Below are 19,961 nucleotides of genomic sequence, written 5' to 3' on the forward strand. Positions count from 1 at the left end.
CATAGAAGTATATGCCTGGTCCACCCAGTATAACAGGAATCGGTATATTCTACTACTTGCATTTGTACAAACGTAAAAGTAAATGTCACACATAGCCAATAGAGAGACATTTTTTAATCACTGTCCTGGCATAAGTCCCAGGAACAGAGTCATATTACACAACCAAATCAAGATCTGGCAACCCAGGTACCCTTTCAACTATTGTACAGACCTGGGCTTTCGTTTACAAAGTTATTACGATGAACAACAACCGTCTCATGTTCTCGCAGCCTGTCATCCTGTGAAATTCCCATGCATCGCTCTGGTTTGTTTGGATCTTATGCTTGAAGTAATCTCTCGACTAATTTGAAATAACACGGACCGTTTTTGTGGCTTCAGTTAATATCAAACAATAATAATGGGGATAAGATTCATTCATGCTTTCACAGTCTTGGCTCAATCGGATCTGCCCTTGTGTCCATGTTGAATTTGAGTTTGGAAAGCACTTCGTTCTCATGATTCAAGACCAGCCCCTTTTTATTAATAATGTTAGTCATAATAGACTCCCACTGAGGTTTTCAGGGATAAACAGGTTCAGATGTAGACCAGTAAGGTTTGGCTAAAAGAGTTTTGGTAACGCTTTACTTAAAGGTTGCATCTATACTGCATTATAAAAGCATTTGTAATGCATTATAATGCGCTTATAGAGCATTATAACACTAGTTATAAATGTTATCATACATGATTATATCATGTATTCTAACAATGTTTATAATGTATAATAAGTGGAACAGCACATTATAACTACCCTAACTTAGCTAGACTTTATAATGTGTCTTTATTGCGAGTTGCATAATTATAAACATTTATAATAACTTCTTTATGCATTATGACCAACACTTATAATACGTTATAAACGTTGTTATAAGTTGTCCTACATTATTATAAACATGTATAATGAGTTATAATGCCCTATAAGTACATTGTAATGCATTAATATACTGTATTATAGAGGTGACCTTTAAGTGTTACCAGAGTTCCCTTTAGGCGTATTCTCCCGGTTGCGATGTAGTAACTTAACTGTCTGTAGCACAGTACTGTTCCACCAGACTGAGGAGGATGGGATGAAACCATAGACTGTAAAATATATGGACAAAGCGAAGCCATTGGTTTCTATGCAGCGCAAATGACGCATTTTGGGTCCTTGGAAATGGTGTCGCCATCATAGATTGTAAAAGCACCAGAGGATGCTATTGGCTGCCAACGGTCACGTGCAACCGCAAGGATACTTGGGAGAATGTGTTGAGCTCTGCCGAAATGCAGCACACGAAGAAGAACACAGCCGGCTGGTATCAGTTTAGTTGGCCACGCCCCCCACAAGTTTATCATCAATTTTAACATAAATGGGACCGTATTTGCACAAAACGCATATCATGGTAATTGAAAGGCAATTTTTAACTAGCGATAGGAACCATACAGTATTTATGAAAATGTTAATTAAGGTTAGAAAACAAAAGGGGAAAATGAATGGGGTCCAATGGAGAACAATTCTTTTTGCGATCGGACGGGGGGGGAAAACAGTGCAACTAGCGGCCAATCATAGGAAGTTTTAGTTCCGTATTGGAGTCATTTTAAATCGGCGGAACTATGCCCCTGGATGAAACATCAACAATCTCTATTTATTTCTATGCATCTTCATTCTGTCTCCTGCTCACACGCACACACCCACACACCACACACGCACGCACACACGCTTTCTCTCTCTCGCAGGACTTCAGGGAAAAGAACACGGACCACATGCGGCCAGACATTGTAGCCCTGCTTAAGAGCAGCAAGAATGCCTTCATCTGTGGGCTGATGGGCATCGACCCCTCGGCCACGTTCCGCTGGGCTGTTCTCCGAGCCTACTTCAGGGCCCTGGTGGCCTTCAGAGAGGCTGGGAAGAGACACGCGCAGAAGAGGACCGGTGAGCGTCAGTTAGGAACACACACACACACACACGCATACATACAGACACCCACACAGCAGGTTCAGAGGGAAGATCAAACTAGAATTCATGCAGATGCAGAGGAGGTGGAAGTCATGTTTTCGCTTTTTTTCTGCAGCATAGTCGTCAGACACGCCTAAAACTGTTATTGTCTATGTCCCTCTACCCCGTTATTCAACGCATTCTACCTCACATTGCATCAGTAGATTTAGAAATGTTAGTGTGAGTGTTTACTAGAGCTCTGACCTCCCAACAAGAAATCTATCAAAACGGAAGGGACAATGTGTTGGTGTACATACGTAGGCAATCAAACGTCAAATCTTTTGGTACAATTGGCATAATAATGAATCGGCTGACCGTCAATTCATTTTTAAAAGATGGGAGACATAATTGTTGTTCATTTTGATTGACTTTTTTATTTTATTTTATTGGCTCACTAACATTTTGTCTTTTGGAAACATATATTATCAATTAATTCGTTTTTCCGGAAGTAACATACTTCACAAAATGTGGGTGTGCCAGAAACTGGCTAAAATATTTGCCAGAAACCCAAACTTGCTGTACTAAGGTACAGTACGGTATCAAAACTAAAGTAATGTGTTGACAAAAGTTGTGAAACGGCAAAATCCCAGCCGCCAATAAAAAGTATAGTTATTCGCAAAATAAAACTGCAGCTCAGTGACCATTCTGTTCTGTTGCTTCCATCTTGATCGATTACTTGACCTGGCCCGTCTCTTTCCTCAGCCACTGTGCTGTAGTATCTGTGCGTAGTGCTAGTAATGGTGCTGCCAGTACAATAGCTGTCCTGTAGCTCAGTGGTTTTCAACCTTTTTCATGTCAAGGACGATTATTTATTCAGCATTTGAGCCACGGACCACCATTTGATCTCAGACACAAAACCTAGAATATTTTGTTATTGCTGGATAAAAATGTGTCCACAATGCCATGGTGTCTTAAGAGAGATAAACGGCAAATTCCTCTACATTCTCTAATTGTGTAGACTTCTTGTAAATTAAGTAATGTTTAACGATACTTTAACTTTAGAGAATGTAAAATGAAACTAATCTCAAGAGTTAAAGATCTTTTAAGGGTCCATTTTGGTTACCAAGTCTCCATCATTTAGCTGGGGACCACCTGGAACCCCCTCAGGGACCACTGGTGGTCCCCGGACCACTGGTTGAAAACCACTGCTGTAGCTCTTTAGGCTGTGCCTTGTTTCTCGTGTTCTTGACATGCAGTAGAAGTGGGCGTTAGGTACCGTACTCTCTGCCCACGCCGTTCGTTCAGTGCCACCGTCTGGCTGAGATGTGCACCCCTTTCTACCCGTTGCTAAACGTATGTGAAAATATCTCTCTCCTAGAAAAACCTTCCGTGCTTTGCCTCTTCCCTTTGTAGATCTCCGTAGAAATCCTCCGCAAAACCTGAATGCCTCGATGAAAACAGACCGCTTATTTCTTCAGTCCAGGATACTCTTCTCTCAACAGAGTTGTGCATTTTTTCCTTATTGCCTCAATTGCCCCCCCGGGGGGCGTACAAACTGATGTCAGATGATGGAAACCCCCTAAAAGCTGATGCTGTGATTTAATGTGGAAATATCCAGGCGGTCGCCCCCCTCTGAACTACAGTTGCTGCCACCAACTGCTGCAGGGGTCTTCAATGTTTTTTTGTTTCAGCCCAAGGAGACCTTAGCTGAGAGAGATAATATGAAGCAGGGATCCCCACTACATATTGGTTAACATTGTGTTGCAGATTAAACTTTATCATAGATTTCATAGATGGCTTCATAGACTTGTTTGACAGCTAGCACTATCAATGTGTATGTTGGGTTCATGTAAATGTGTATTTTCAGACATTTAAAGATTTTAACCATCAATTACGCCAAATCTCTTTGTAGATCTGCTGTTATTATTGGGGAAAGTTTTCCTAAGAATAGGGATGCTAGGGTTAAAAAAAATCCTATCACACATTAAAGATTTGGCAGCCCCCCCTCTATTAACTCTGAGGACCCCTTAGGTCTAGGGGTCCCGGACCCCCCGTTGAAGACCCCTGAGCTACAGCACCGAACTTCAGTTACCGCCTCTCTGACAGTCTTTGCACAGGTATCTCTGGTAGATGAACTGCCTGTCTTGATCTCTACTCGCTGTCTAATCTATCGTTTCTCTCTCTCTCTCTCTTTGCCCCCGTTTTCTCTTCCCTTTGTTGTTTTATCTTTCCCCTTTGTTTCTTTTGTTGTTTTCTTTTCTTTTTTTTGCTTTTCAAAGGGCATGATGATGACGCTGCTCCCTGTGCAGTTTTGAAAAGTGTGGATAGTTTTAGCTTTCTGCACCATCCCGTGCATCAGAGAAGCTTAGAGATCCTGCAGAGGTGCAAGGAGGAGAAGCACAGTAAGGCTGCAGTCCCAGTAATAACTCTCCTCCCACTTCTAATGCCAAAAGCCACGAAAGGCGGGCAGGGGGAAAACATGATGGATGAGGTAGACCAACATCAGCATCTTTAGTGTACAACGTCGTCGAGATTCACCCAAACCAAATCCTCAAAAGGCGACATTATAAATATCTGTATACACCAGGGCATTCACGAATAGTGATTTTTTTAGTATTCGAATTATTCGACCTCAAAGTATTCGAATAGTCGAATATTCGACAGGACTGGCCAAACTGTCAAATATTAAGTAAGCAAGAGGCGAACATTGTGAAAATAGCCGATCTACATGCTCACGTGAGCATGTAGATCGGCTATTTTCACAATATTTACAATTCCAAGTGCTTGTCAGGGTTCTTATGACTTCCTATCTAGCCAAGCTTTATAAACCATGAAGAAATATATATATTTTTAAAGACAAAACTATAAAAAAAAAAAAAAAAAAGCGAATATTCGACTTCGGTGAACAACGTCGAATAGTGACTTTGATATTCGAATATTCGAATATTTGGTGAATGCCCTAGTATACATGCTTTCACACAGCCTCAGGGGTTATTAGTTTGGTTCCCTGAAGGGCAATACACTATTGTTCTCGGTCTCAAGTTTATGGAGTAGCATTTAGCCAATGAGGAATAAGCCTTCTTGTGACGTCACCTTTATGCAGTTTCCTCATTGGCTAAAAGCAGTTTTGTGCTGCTTCCTCATTGGCTAAATGTAACTCCATAAACTCGGGACGTATGCCCACTTCGGCAGTAGCCCCATTGACTTGAATGGCAAAATGCAAAAAGATGGCAACCACACTTGCAATTTGCCGGAATTGCACCTCTCTAGTTTTTGGTTTATTATTATTTTTGTCATACCGTCATTTGCCCCCCCCTTATTTTTAGCGTCATTAGGATCCTCATTCTCCATCTTTACAGTAGATGCTTGTTGGTCTTCCAATCCCACTGTGTCTCCCTTCTCCCTCTCTCTTTTTTGCTCCTGCATGCCTGTGTGTGCGTGTGAGTATAGTGTGTGTGTGTGTGTGTGTGTGTGTGTTTTCAATCCGTTCCGCATGTTGTCTACCTGCATGCTGCACGCCGCTCTGTCACTAACGGGTGTCCTATAGAAATGGGGCTGTCCCGCCACAACTGCATGGACCCTATATGCATGGGGTCAGCCATTTTAACCCTCTGTTTTTAAGTTAACCCACATTGGTCTGGGTGGGGTGAGGGCACAGTAACAATTCCAGGTGTTTATTATTACAAGATGTCTTCCTGTTTAGGGGTGGGGACGATTCACTTACCACCCCATTCGATTCGATCTCGATACCGAGGGTGCCCATTCGATTTATATTGCGATTCTTAATTAATTATATTGCGTTTCGGTGATTCAACATTAATAATTGTTGCTATTCGATATTATGATTTATTTATTATGGTTTATTTATTTTTTCTTTCCCAAAGTTACTTTGCGTTTTATATACTAGAACATTTTAAAATATTTTTTAACAATATAAACCATGAAAAGTTGAAGCTTACACTTCAATGCAGCTAGATAACATCTCGTCTTTCTGACATAAAAAAAAGGACAAATTATAATAAATTAAATGCAAATAGATTCTGGACTTTTCAATTCCATTTTAATATTGTGGCATTTAAAAAAATCACGATATTTGAGTGAATCGCCCCACTCCTACTTCTTTTCATAATAGTGTTTGTATAAGAACTATTCTTCTTCATCTAGTTCTGTACACAACACAAAAAAACCCTGGTGTTAATTTCATTTCTACACTCTCAGAGTTAAATGAACTCTGAGGGGTCTCACTCTGTGTGCCTATTGTGTTAGTGGGTAGAGTTCAAATATTGCTTGTCTTCTGCCACACCTAACTGTTCTCAGAACTGTTCTATGGTGCGCTGGAAAAGGCTCTTAACCACTTAAACCCTATATATCGTGTGGAAACGATTTAAACTTGTGAATTTTGTGCGACAGTCTTATATGATGAAGCAGGGCTTTACAGGTACTTTATATAAAAAAAATAAAAAATAAAAACGTACAAATTTGAATCTTGGAGATACAAGGTTTCTGCCCGACAGTGATGATAATAATAATAATTCATTGTACATCAATACCCAAAATCTGGGTCTGCTAATAGGTACACTATTCTTTAAAGATGCACAATATTGACATGTTGGCCGATATCCGATAATATGCAGGGTCAAATATACCGGCCGATACCGATATACATGTATTACATTATTATATATATATTTATAATGTTTTTTTTTTCATCTGTCAATATCGGTGAAAGAATATCAGAATTATCCACGAGTTTCCAACGCCCCATAGTGCATTGCGCAGACGTCTGTACCGCGCTTCCGGCGCCGATTTACAAGCTCACAACGGGTTGCATCTGCGACGCGACGTGAGCTTGTATGTCTGCTGTTAAACCCGGAAGTTTGGTCCCGATAGTCTCCAGTAAACTCCCGCGGAAACTTGTGGATAGGGTTCATGTGGTTAAAAGCCCACTCTCTTACTGCTCTGATCTCAAACAGACTGGTGGTGGTGTTTAACAGACTAAAAGGAAAGAGGGTACCATAGTTGGGATACGGACAGTAATACCAGTGTCACTAACTCCCTCACATTCAATATTTGATAATGTTTTACATGTGGTGTAAAACACCCTCAAATCCTGAGTGTTCATTTAACTCTTGAGAGTACAGATGTACAGTATGTTGCATTGGTCAGTGGTGGAAAATAACTAAGTACATTTACTAAAATCTTTGAGGTGTTTTAGTGGAGAATTCTACTCCTACGTTATTTCCATCTCTGAGGGAAATATTGTACTTTTTACTGCACTATAATCATTTGAAAGCTTTAGTTACTAGTTACTTTTAGATTTGGATTATCATTAGAAAACATACATTACCCACGTCAGCCCTATATACATTTTGGCCATTTAAAAATAGCCGATCTACAAGCTCACAATGAATTGTGAGCTTGTAGATCTGTTATTTTCTAAATATTTGTATACATTTGAAAACTGAAATGGGACATTCTGTATAATGAATACTTTCTACTTTTGGTGGAGTAGTTCAAGCCCAAAAGGACTTTTTTTTTCTTCTATTGATTACTCACACCATTGAGACTTGAGTTCAGTTATATTTTTAGTTTTTTGTCGCATTCCTAAAACAATAATTTGATTACAATAAATGTACCCTCTTTGATTCCGGATTCCGGAATCATTGGGGGTACATTTACTATAATACATGTTTTGTCTTAGGAATGCAAAAAATACAAAAAAGTATTATTGAACTCAAGTCTCCATGGTGTGAGTAATCAATAGAAAAAAAGTCATTTTGGGGTGAACTACTCCTTTAAGTAATTTAAGTAATTTTTACTAAATGTACTATATTGCAGTATTCATACTTTTACTTATCAAGAAAAAGTGTGTACTTTTTCCACCACTGCGCATTTGTACACTTTCAAGAGTGAGGATTTGACAGTGTGCAGTCAAATTATTTTTAGGTTATCTCTGACACTATGTTCAAAGAACATCCTACGTTATCCAAACATGCTGTACGTCTCCCACATTATGCCCATGTCATTTATGTTGTGTTTTTTGGATTTGTTTTGTTGTGCACCTGCACCCCCACAGCACCGGATGAAAGTGAAAATATTGCACAAAGTGAGGAAACTGAAAACGGTACACAGTCTCAATACACTGTAGTAGTAAATGCAACATTTAGCTGGATCACTTATTAAGTAATCTAATCACACTGTAGAGTCGATGACTCACACAACTGTGTTTTATTGGCTGTAGATTAAAATAGATAATATAGAAGCTGATTGTATCAGACAGTGATTACAGATTTAACCAGCACTGCTGAGTGTTCTGATGCCAATATTGTCTCATTGAAGTCGTTCCTTTTCCCTAATTTGAGTTTCCAGTCACTCTGACCTAATCGTCAAAGCAGCTTATGTGAAAACTATTCATGACTACATGTTTGCTTCACACCATATTTAACACTTTGAGATCTATTTTTGAGCATTTGGCATTTAATTTACCGCAGCAGCTGTGTCTTTAACTAAGCACATTTCCAAAGCAAACCTTTACTGTCCAGACTAAAACAAATAACTTCACAAAACGATCATCTACCATAATTCTCACAAAACTAACAAAAGAAACTCACTGTTAACCTCTCACATATTGTTTCATGCATTATAATCTAGTTTCAGGTTCCATAAAAAAAAAAGCATTGATCAAAATTGCAACAGTGTAGAGACTGTGTGTGTGTGTGTGTGTGTGTGTGTGTGTGTGTGTGTGTGTGTGTGTGTGTGTGTGTGTGTGTGTGTGTGTGTGTGTGTGTGTGTGTGTGTGTGTGTGTGTGTGTGTGTGTGTGTGTGTGTGTGTGTGTGTGTGTGTGTGTGTGTGTTTCTCTCATCTGTTGCCTTCCTCCCTTGTCTGTCCATAATTAGGTGGCGTCAGAAAGAGTCCTCGGATGCCTCTGTCGGACCTGCAGAGGACAAACGCAGTCAATGAAAAGTCCCCCAGGTACGAGCCTGTAAATCTACTCCACAGGGTTCCCACGGTCATGAAATTCCTGGAAATATATTTGAAATTAGAAAAATATTTTTCCAGTACTGGAAAAGTTTTGGAATTGATGAAGGGTCCTGGAAGGTCCTGGAAAAAATAGCTATGCATTGTCTTTGGTTATTGATTTTGTTAATACCTCTGAAATTACAAATTAAACATTGGCCAAATTGTCAAATTTTAGGCAGAAATTGTGAAAATAGCAGATCTACATGCTCACAACGCCTCGCGTTGCGAGGCGTTGTGAGCATGTAGATCGGCTATTTTCACAATAAAACCGTGTTATACAAAATTCCTCTACTCTTAGTGCTCGTCAGGGTGCCTGGGTCCCCAGTTCAAATTTGATTATTTTGTGGGTCACGGCCAGAAAAGGTTGAGAACCACTGGCATACACTACCTGTCTTTGGGCATTGCGCATAGGAGTAAGCGACTCGTTATTGAGCTGAATTATTGTTATATAGTCCTGGAAATCGGGTTAAATATTCTGGAAAAGTTTTGGAAATTAATTGGTAAAGATGTGTGGGAACCCTGACTCCATGAAGTCTGTTTGCCTTGCCTGGGATCAATAGCGTCTTCCGGTTTCTGAGCCGATTCTAAGCAGAAATAACCTCACGTCATCAGGCTAAAATGTGTTTAGTTTGGTATAATCCGAAATCGTTTCATTTCTTTTGGTATAATCGCTTGGTATGTCCATCTTCTATTCTAACGTGTAGTGCGACTAACGAGACTTAATAATAATGTTTATTGTCCCCGAAGGGATATTTGTCTTCACAAGTCTCTTTGAAACAACAAAACAACACATAACCGTCAAAATTAATGTATCACACAGACAAAACATATCTGAACACAGAAAACCATCCTATCAACGGAGGCGGGGCAGTTTGTTTAATGCAGCAATGGCCGAGGGGACAACACCTCCTGCTAAGACTAACCTTTTTACGTTTCAGGGTTCTATATCTTCGCCCCGATGGCGTGAGGTCGAAGTAGCGACTTAACTTATTTATTGACATTATTATTGATTTTTTTTACCTAAGCCGGATCACACAGGCCAGTTTAGAACGAATACCAGGCGTTACTCCGTGTTGGAAAGTCTGGTGACGCGAGGTTACCGTTTGCCCGGATCAAATTTACAATCCTCTGAAATGTGGAAATAAATACAAACTAGAAAAGAAAATTCCTACGAAATTTTAAGTGTGCTTGCAGCTCGCCACGTATATGCATTAGCATTTTTAATATTAGCATTTGTAACATTAGCATTAACATTTTTAACATTAGCATTTGTGTTTTAGCATTAGCATTTTTAGCATTAGCATTAGTGGAAGTAGCGGTTAGCATTAGCGGTTAGCCATTAGGTCTGTCAGACCACCGACCGAGTTTGAGACCAGTAACATGCTGCAAATTGGAGTTATGGATGTTTAAAGCTCAGCCAATAGGAAGACAGAGGGGGCTGGGCTTATCATTACAGCTCGTCCCTATTGGCCATCTAAGTACTCACACACTGGAGTTATAGGTGTTTAAAGCTCAGCCAATAGGGAGATGGGGCGGGGCTTAAGACGGGGCGGGGCATAAGTAATATGTCTCTATTGGCTGTTTAAGCCAAGATACCAAGTTTCAAGACGGTACCATGCTGTGAACTGGAGTTATGGATGTTTAAAGCCCAGCCAATAGGATTACAGAGGGGGCGGGGCTTAATCAATTACAGCTCGTCCCTATTGGCCGGAAAAAGTCCAAAGTCGTGTGAGCGTTTAAAACTTTAAATCATGTTGCTAGGCAAAAGTATGCCAGAGTGTGGCGCCAACGTTTTTTTTTTTTTTGGTGTCCCCCATTCAAAGTCAATAGGGTTTTTGGGCGAATTACGTCGCCATTGTAACACGGATCGGAAAGAAAAGTAATAGCACACCATTCCCGGCCGAGCAGCACGTTTTGATGTATATATTGCAGGGGTAGCGTAAATCGTACTGCAGTTATTACATTTCGAAATTTGTGGGATCATAGTCATTATTATGGCGGATTACAATAAGTGTTTTGCCATTGCATGGCAGGCACACTTAATAAGCAATACATAGTTGAGAAACATACAGTAGTTCATCGCCTTTCATGTAGGGCAGCGGTTTCCAACCTTTTCAGGCCGTAACCCCCCTCCCCATTTGAACTGGGGACCCCCCAGATAATCATATTTGAACTGGGGACCCCCCACCCTGACAAGCACTTGGAATGTAGGAATTTAGGAATTACATTCGGTCTCTGGTTCCACAGATAAATATTGTGCAGATAACAGATCCGCAAGCTCACAACGCCTCTTATGTTATTTGATAGTTTTGCCAATGTTTTAACAGTTTTTATAGAATAGTTTGTTGATTACTTTTGAAGCTGATGTTTTTTTTTTAGTTTTTTTTTTATAAGTAATTAAAAAGGTCTTAAAAGTCCTTCAATTTACTCTTTTCAGCACCCCCTGGTGGGTAAATGTGTGGACAGACAGAGTGACATAATCCACAGACAGTCATTGCAGTAGTTTAGCATTGCTATGTGGTTCAAATAATAACAAAATAGTATTTAAAGGAAAGTAGCACTTGTTCAGCATTCACAGGCAGCAAAGTGTGGCATGCCATTACAAAAGAATGACTGATGTCTGTGTGCAGTGACCTCCGGAATTACTACAACGCCACCCCGAGACCTCAGTCCACCAGCTCCTCTAATTAGCTCTCGAGCGTGAGATTAGCACCCCCAACCACGCAGTCCTGCGAAGGCCCTCGCGCACACACAGCACTGCTTTTGTTACCACAGGGGCTGCAGTCAAGGGCTGATAAATTCCCCCTAATGTGATTTGCAACCTCTGTTCACTGCACGCACGCACGCACACTCTGTCTTCCTCTCACAATTCTCTCTCTCACTCACTCTCACTTTTGCACCCTCTCTCTCGCTGTTGCACCCTAGCACTCTCTATCCCCCAACTCTCTCTCTCTCACACACACAAGCACACACACAACGCGCGCGCACGCACACACACACGCACAGACACAACGCTTACTTCCAGTTTATTAAGTGAGGCCCGAAGCCCCCGTGCAGCTGCTTCTTACGTGACACAGGGTCAGAGTTACACATTTGAGAGGAGGACCCAGGGAGTGATAAATATTAGGCCTCAGCACGGCGCTTTTCTGCTGGACACTACAGTGGAGAGAGAGCAGCACTTTATGGGCCTCTCTCTTCAGGGAGACCATGGAGAATAACAGTCACCACAAAGACACATTGTGCTCTGTCGCTGTTTACAGAGATGGATATTTTGACTGGGAAAGATTTCTCCCCATTATGCTATTCCAGATGTGAAATGAACGTTCATGCTTTATTCCACAGTGGAGTAAAGGCTATGTTCTGATTTGGTCACATTGATCGAATGAATAAAATAATATGAATACATTATAGGATCCTTGGGATCTGTTTACTTCAGTGCATTCATTCGTTTGTTCGTTCGTTCATTCATTCATTCATTCATTCATATTACAAAGTGGGGTCCTCCAGGGGGCGCCAGGGGGGCCAATAGGAAAGTAACAAAAAAGGTTAATGATGATCAGGGATTATGATTAAATTAGGAGGAAGATTTTTTTTCCCAAAAGAGTGTCCAGAAAGTGTTAAAATTATGTTTTTATCTGGCCACACCCACCTGCTCACCCACCCGCCTGGTTGTCAGGTGGGTGGTGACCCAGCTGAAGTTAACCACATACACAGTGTTGGGTGAATGGTAAAAGGGGAGGGGATGAGTTTATGATGTCATTAATTCAGTGTTTTTCCGTTGGGCCTTTTGACTCGGAGGCTTTCAGCTTTCAGGAAGTAACCAAAAATACACAGGGAAGGCACGTTTGCACATTAGAACCACACCTGTGGGGTCTATTAGAGTAACGTTAAATTCATAGACACATACAAAGCAGAAAAAGTACAAAACTATGGCACCACCTCTTTAAGTATGTCACGGTATTTTTGAGGTTCGGTGAAATTGAGACCCGGAGCGCTCGTCGCGCGGCGCGGGGCGGAACAAGCGGTCGCTTTGATCCACAACAAAGGCAACAACAACGTAGCGTCGGCCCACGGAGGTTAGGGTTAGGCATAGTTTTACTGAGGTTAAGGTTAGGGTTAGGGTTAGAGTTAGGCATAGTAAGCTAATGGCTAAACACAGCCGAGCTAGGCTAGTAAATAAACAAGGAAAGAGAGTCGCAAACGAGTGACGTCAGCGCCTACAGTAGTGAATGGCTGTTGTCGCCATCTGGTGGTGATTGGTGTGTGGTGAACGACAAAACGAGTGCTCTTACCACGATCTAACTGAGTTACCCAATCTAACTGTAACATATATACACACACACACACACACACACACACACACACACACACACACACACACACACACACACACACACACACACACACAGTATATAGTGTCAGTTTAACCAGTCCTTGGCATAGAAACATTTTGGACCAACCACAGACAGTCAAAGTTTCACGCCTGGTTTCTATTTTAGATCTTGGGTGCAAACGGGTTCGGGTGTGAGGAGCTCCCAAGACATGGCAAAACACGTCTCAAACATAAACCTCGCTGTTTATTGACCGCAAAGGAAAATATTGCAAGATCGATGAGCTCCAAGTTGACTGGCGGTTGAGCATGCCTGTTCTGCACCATTAGTTGTCCCTCTGAATTCTGATGTTCCTTTGAAAACAACTTTTGAGCATGTGTCCATTGACCACAAAAATACTTTGAGTATTGAGACAATGAGTGAATATAAAGACTAAGATAAATAAAAGTCTTAAGTGCAGCTTAATCCATTTAGAACGGGTACACATTATAGTGTATTATTATTTTATGCTTTAACTATTGAAAAATAGCAGATATACATGCTCACAGCGCGGCACCGAGTGCCGCGCTGCGAGCTTGTAGATCTGCTATTTTTGAAAAATTGTGAAAATTAGAATTTGTCTTTAGAAGTGTCTTTTGAATCCTTCTAAGGTTTTTTGAAAAACCTATGTTTCTATGTCAGCAATCTGGCTTAGCCATCGTCAAAGAAAAGGTCCTTTTCACTTAACTGGAAGCTCAGTTAGTCTGTTCTTGAGAGACTACTATGTCAGTGGTTCTCAAACCTTTTCATGTGAAGGACCCCCAAAATGATATGTATTTGGCCACGGACCCCCATCTCAAAATATTTAGTTCCAGGGACCACCCAGAAGCAAAATTTGAGTTACAAACGTTCGCTTTGAAAATACATATACGGTATTCAAAGATTTGCACACATTTTCACGACTTTTTCAAAAATAGCAGATCTACAAGCTCGCAGCGCGGCACTCGGTGCCGCGCTGTGAGCTTGTATATCTGCTATTTTTCACTGGTTAAAGCATTCAATAATTCTAGGCCTAAATGGGTTAAAAGGTCTTGCAAGGCCGCTTGCCTAAAACAAAAGAAATCCACAATGTGTTTCGTTTGCTCATCTGGCAAAATGTGTTTTTTTTTTTATTGTGGAAACTTACACAGTAAAATCCTCAATCTCGATTCATCCCGAATAGATTCTTACGGGTCTAATTGGTTACACTTGTACACTCTTTAACCCATTTAGGCCTAGAATTAATGAATGCTTTAACCAGTGAAAAATAGCAGATATACAAGCTCACAGCGCAGCACCAGTGATGAAAAATAGCAGATATACAAGCTCACAGCGCGGCACCGAGTGCCGCGCTGCGAGCTTCTAGATCTGCTATTTTTGAAAAAGTCGTGAAAATGTGTGCAAATCTTTGGATATATGTATATTCAAAGCGAAAGTTTGTAACTCAAATTTTGCTTCTGGGTGGTCCCTGGAACTAAATACTTTGAGATGGGTGTCCGTGGCCAAATACATATGATTTTGGGGGTCCTACACATGAAAGGATTTGAGAACCACTGACATAGTAGTCTCTCAAGAACAGACTAACTGAGCTCCAGTTAAGTGAAAAGGACCTTTTTTTTTTCTTTGACGATGGCTGGCCAGATTGCTGACACAGAAACATAGGGTTTTTCAAAAAACATTAGAATGATTCAAAAGACACTTACAGAATCGGGTCAAAATTCTAATTTTCACTTTTTTTTTCAAAAATAGCAGATCTACAAGCTCGCAGCGCGGCACTCGGTGCCGCGCTGTGAGCTTGTATATCTGCTATTTTTCAATAGTTAAAGCATAAAATAATGATACTCAATAATGTGTACCCGTTCTGAACGGGTTAAATTTATATTAACACTGAGGCTTTTCCAGTGTAGAATTCCTATCGCTAGCCCTTCCTGCCTCCCAGACACCTATTAAAATACCATAACATCTCACCTGTTATTCTCTGCTGGCTCCCCGTAGCTTCTAGGAATGGCTGCACTCCGCTGTTAGTATATCATATTATGTTCCCAGTCCAGTGGTGTAAAGTAACTAAGTACATTTACGCAAGTACTGTACTAAAGTACAATTCTGACCTAACAGTTTTGAGATACTTTTACCTAACTGGAGGTTTTCCAATTTTCAATACCTTTACTTCTGTGCCACTACATCTCAGAGAAGTATAGTACTTTTACTCCACCATAATGATTTAAAAATGTGAGTTACTTGTTACTGTATTTATTACGATTTTTTGATACAATACGTTTGTACTTTTACTTGTAACACAGTATTTCTACATTGCTGTATTGATACTTTAACTTGAGTTAAAAAAGACGCACGCACGCACGCACGCACGCACGCACACACACACACACACACACGCAACACGCAACACACTCTCTTTAACGTGTCAATGTGTGTGGCCTGAAGACACAGCAGGAGAGTCTCTTATAAATCACAGGAGTGAAAACAATCCAGTCTGAACCCCATGATGGTCCTGTAACCTGTTAGCTGTATATAATATGATGGATTGTCACTGAGCCTCCTATTCCCCTGATCCCAACACCACCAAGTCATTAACCACTTGAACCCTAGCATATACAGTATTTGGACTAATATATATAGGGTTTGATTAATATCTTGTCTTTGCCACTCTTATGGTTGAAATGAAATCAACTGTGCCTACATGAATAGTTTCTGAATTGCTTCACAAGTTAATGTATTGGGTCTGATTTTGAGCATTTTAATTATTACTAGTATATACTGTATATGCATATTCTTTTTGGAACTTGATTGGGTTTTAGACTAGTCTTATTCTTTTAGAAAAGCCTCCTGTGGACTAGTCGTGCTATATACACTTTAAAGGTGTATTCAGTGATAATGAAAGTGGCCGGGGGTCATCTTGTCCCTTACTGGCCTTACAGCGTTTACACCATTAAAATGTTCTCGTTTTCATCATTTGACCCAATCACTGAATATCGGTAGGCCTACGTCTCCAGCTTCAGGATATATATGATACTGATTTACTACGAGACTGTGGCATTTTATGAGTTCAGTAGTTTACAATCTAGGCATTTAGCAGACGTTCTTAATTCAGAGTGACTGTGGTTCTCAAAACTTTTATTTTGACCATCATAACTAAACATCATCTACGGCCATACTCTACCCTGATTGGTCGAGGACTGGCTGGCCACCTCTGAAAACCGAATCTAGCTATACTCGTAACACGGGCCATGGTGGAAGTCCTTACCATATTATGGTCAGCACACATTCTAGTGAGGAGAATGAATGGAAAATGTACCATTTATACTTTTATTTGAATGAAATACAATCACTGAATATACCTTTAAGCAATGCATCTGGTTTGTCCAATGTAATTGTGATGTCCATGTGTCAATCAAACATAAGTGGAGAAAGGGACTTATCACATTTTTTGTTTTAATCATTCTTTTATTTTATAACACAAACATGAGAACATTAATATCTGTCTTATAAAAATATCTGTCTCTTTGCAGGGACTCGCCAAGCCCGGGCTGGAATGGCCGCGTGGGTCGGCAGAGCCGTCTGATGTCCAGTTCCTCCAACACAGAAGAGGACGGTATCTTTGTTAACTCCACCAGCAGCAAGCTCCTGGAGAGAGCCCATGGCATCCTCATGTCAGTGGAATTCATACTATTTTATTATTTACTGACAGACATGTCGTGGCGATTTGTCTGTGGAACAATATTGTCGAGCTACACTATTATTGCTGTACGTGACAAATTGAGCTTTATCCAATGTACAGTATTTGTATTTAAATGAACTAAACATTTGTGAACCAGCAAATTAACCAGACTGAAGAATATATGAATTTATACATTTTTAAGTGGACCTGAACGGCCTGGGTTTGTATATCAACCGGAAATAAACGTACAGTATAAGAGTGAACATGGGATCAATATTAGAAAAAAAAAGAAAAACTCATGGCATGGTAGAACACTGCAGAAAATGGGGAAAGAATATGACCCATATTAAACTGCTCTTGTCTCTTAAAATAGGAGAAACAAAAACTACAAATCCAAGCCAGCTCTACCTAAGGTAAATCACAGTGTTGTCTGTCACAATTTAATCCAACCTCTCATCGCCACATTGCCGCCTGCAGTGTTGTCCCCATAGCTGACTGTCTCTCTCCTTCTGCAGCACTTACTGGATGTCAAGTCTCTCAAATACCTCAGTAAACTTACTCTCCATGACCGCATCACCAAGTCCCTCCTGCACCTCCACAAGAAGAAGAAACCGCCCAGCATCAGTGCACAGTTCCAGGTCAGACAGATACACACACACACACACACACAATGGGCTTCAAAGTTGGCCATCTGCATTGGATTACTGAATAATTTGGCGGAAAATGCGCTTAGCGATCGCGGTAAACAACGGCGGCCCTCGGACCACCTACAGCGTCAATAATCAGCTCATGGTAAGGACCAAAGCACGGCGTTGCTAGCCGACAAAAAAGCCGGACTAGTTCGGGATCGGCACTCCGGATTGCGCCGCTAGCCGTCAAAAAGCGGCTTTTTGGCACTATAAGGGTTAAGATTTGTTTTGGGGCTTTTATGCCTTTATTCGATAGGACAGTAGACTGACAGGAAATGGGGGAGAGATGGGGAGTGACATACGGCAAAGGTCGTCCGGATCGGGAATTGAACCAGCGACGCCATCAGGCATCAATGCCTACTGTATGTGGTATGCGCCTAGACCAGTAGGCCAGCGGGCGCCCCCACACACTCACATTTAACATATTTATTTGTGTTCACATTTAACAAGAAATACTTGAACACAGACAATAAATAGTAGATACTCAACGAGTGTTTCAGGATACAGATCACTGGCACAGGAAGCATAGCCTCTCGCATAGATAGATAGCATATGCATATGTGGCGACTGCCAAATATCACAGAATTAAGCCAAGGCCTTAGCTCTTCGCGTGGGCATTCATGCAATCTGCATGTCTCTCTCACAACTGATTTATGGACATTACAGAGGCTTCCGATTATGAACACAGGCTGTTTACATCTGGTAACCATGCTGTTTAATGGCATCCTTAAGACGATGGTACTTTAGCACCTTGGTAAGGAATGCCTCTTCCAGACTGTGGTTGTACAACCCACAGTCAAAATTGTCGGACACACACACACACACACACACACACACACACACACACACACACACACACACACACACACACACACACACAGTAGCTATATTACATTACATATTACCATTCAACCACTTAAACCTTACATACTTCACTGACAGGGTTCTGAATGTTGGCCTATTATTATATATATTAAATGCCCATAGAGACATTGTGGTTCCTGTAGTTAAACAGGTCTGTTGTATCTACAGTGCATATTGGTGTAATATAAGTGTGCACGCATACAGAAGTTCACACTCTGGGGGAGCTCTGTGGAGTGTCTCTCGGGGCTCACACTACGGCAATCATGTGCATGACTGAACATGATTAGGCTGCATTGGACCTACAGTGTAGACTCTCCTCTGATACATATAGTCACTGTCAGGCAGAAATCTTGTAGTTTCAAATGAGTTTTTAAAATAATAACAAAAAAAGAAGGTTTTGGACATACAAGGTTTCCACCTGACACCAACAACTACAACTACTAGAGCAATACTGTAGTAGTAGCATTTAAAAAGAGATGGAGGAAAAAAATAGTTGTTTGTGGAACCAGCTACCCCATTACTTATCAAAAATAAAAGTTGTCCGAACCCAAGGCCGATATCTAAAGTATAATATATAAAACGTCAAGTGACATCAACAACAAAAAACATATTTCCCTTCCCCTTACCAGTGATGTTATGGGCCAGCTATCAGCCGTATCTATGAAGTGAACTAAATTGGCAAGCTTTCAAGAAACATTCTCAGAGAATTTGACTTGAATAATAACCAGATAGATAGATAGATAGATAGATAGATAGATAGATAGATAGATACCTTTATTATCCCAAGGGGGAAAATCAGTTGCCCAGAGGCAGCACAGCAGTATAAGGTTATTTACAAAGTTACAGAGAAGTAAGAAAAAGATAAAAGAAAAACAAGAACAGAGTACAGTAAAGAGCAAGGTACATCAAGAGAGGGAACAAATAATATATAATATATATATACATAAAGTGTCCTTAACCACAACTATCAAAATATGATGTACGCTAAATTCCTTGATCAGAAGAACAAAAACAATCAGATAAATAAACAAAATTCAACTTGTATGCGGTCCTGACAGGCTTTTGGCCCACCAACGTGCTGGTAGTTTAGGAGCGGGAGGCCCCTCTCTCTCTCTCTCTCTCTGGCAGGCAGCCCTGGCCCCGATGTGTGGATGACTTCACTTCCCACATCCTGTACTCTGGCTGCTTGCTTTAATTCCTCCTGAATTCCTCTTGCCGCTGAAATATCACTCACTCACACACGCGCACACACACACACACACACACGTGCGCGCACACGCACACGCTCACACACATGCTAACACACGTGTGTGCAGTGGTGGGCAAAAGGTACTTTTTAAAAGTACTGTATCATTACTGCAATGTAGAAATACTCCGTTACAAAGTAAAAGTCTGCAATTCAAAAAGTACAAAA

At 40.8% G+C, this 19,961-nt stretch overlaps 1 protein-coding gene across 1 annotated transcript in view; it reads left to right on the forward strand.

Annotated features, from left to right (window-relative positions):
* The window catches only part of myo9aa (myosin IXAa), a gene marked incomplete at both ends in the record, with an annotated part of 126,610 nt that overhangs the window by 76,505 nt on the left and 30,144 nt on the right, over positions 1-19,961 (forward strand). The window contains 7 exons of the mRNA XM_080730357.1: positions 1,750-1,945; positions 4,228-4,350; positions 8,025-8,072; positions 8,846-8,921; positions 16,846-16,986; positions 17,368-17,407; positions 17,510-17,632. Coding sequence (XP_080586483.1) covers positions 1,750-1,945; positions 4,228-4,350; positions 8,025-8,072; positions 8,846-8,921; positions 16,846-16,986; positions 17,368-17,407; positions 17,510-17,632 — 747 coding nt within the window. The remainder of the gene's footprint in view (positions 1-1,749; positions 1,946-4,227; positions 4,351-8,024; positions 8,073-8,845; positions 8,922-16,845; positions 16,987-17,367; positions 17,408-17,509; positions 17,633-19,961) is intronic.

Source organism: Nannobrachium achirus, assembly GCF_963921795.1.
Source record: "Nannobrachium achirus genome assembly, chromosome: 7".
In the NCBI taxonomy this organism is placed as follows: Eukaryota; Metazoa; Chordata; class Actinopteri; order Myctophiformes; family Myctophidae; genus Nannobrachium; species Nannobrachium achirus.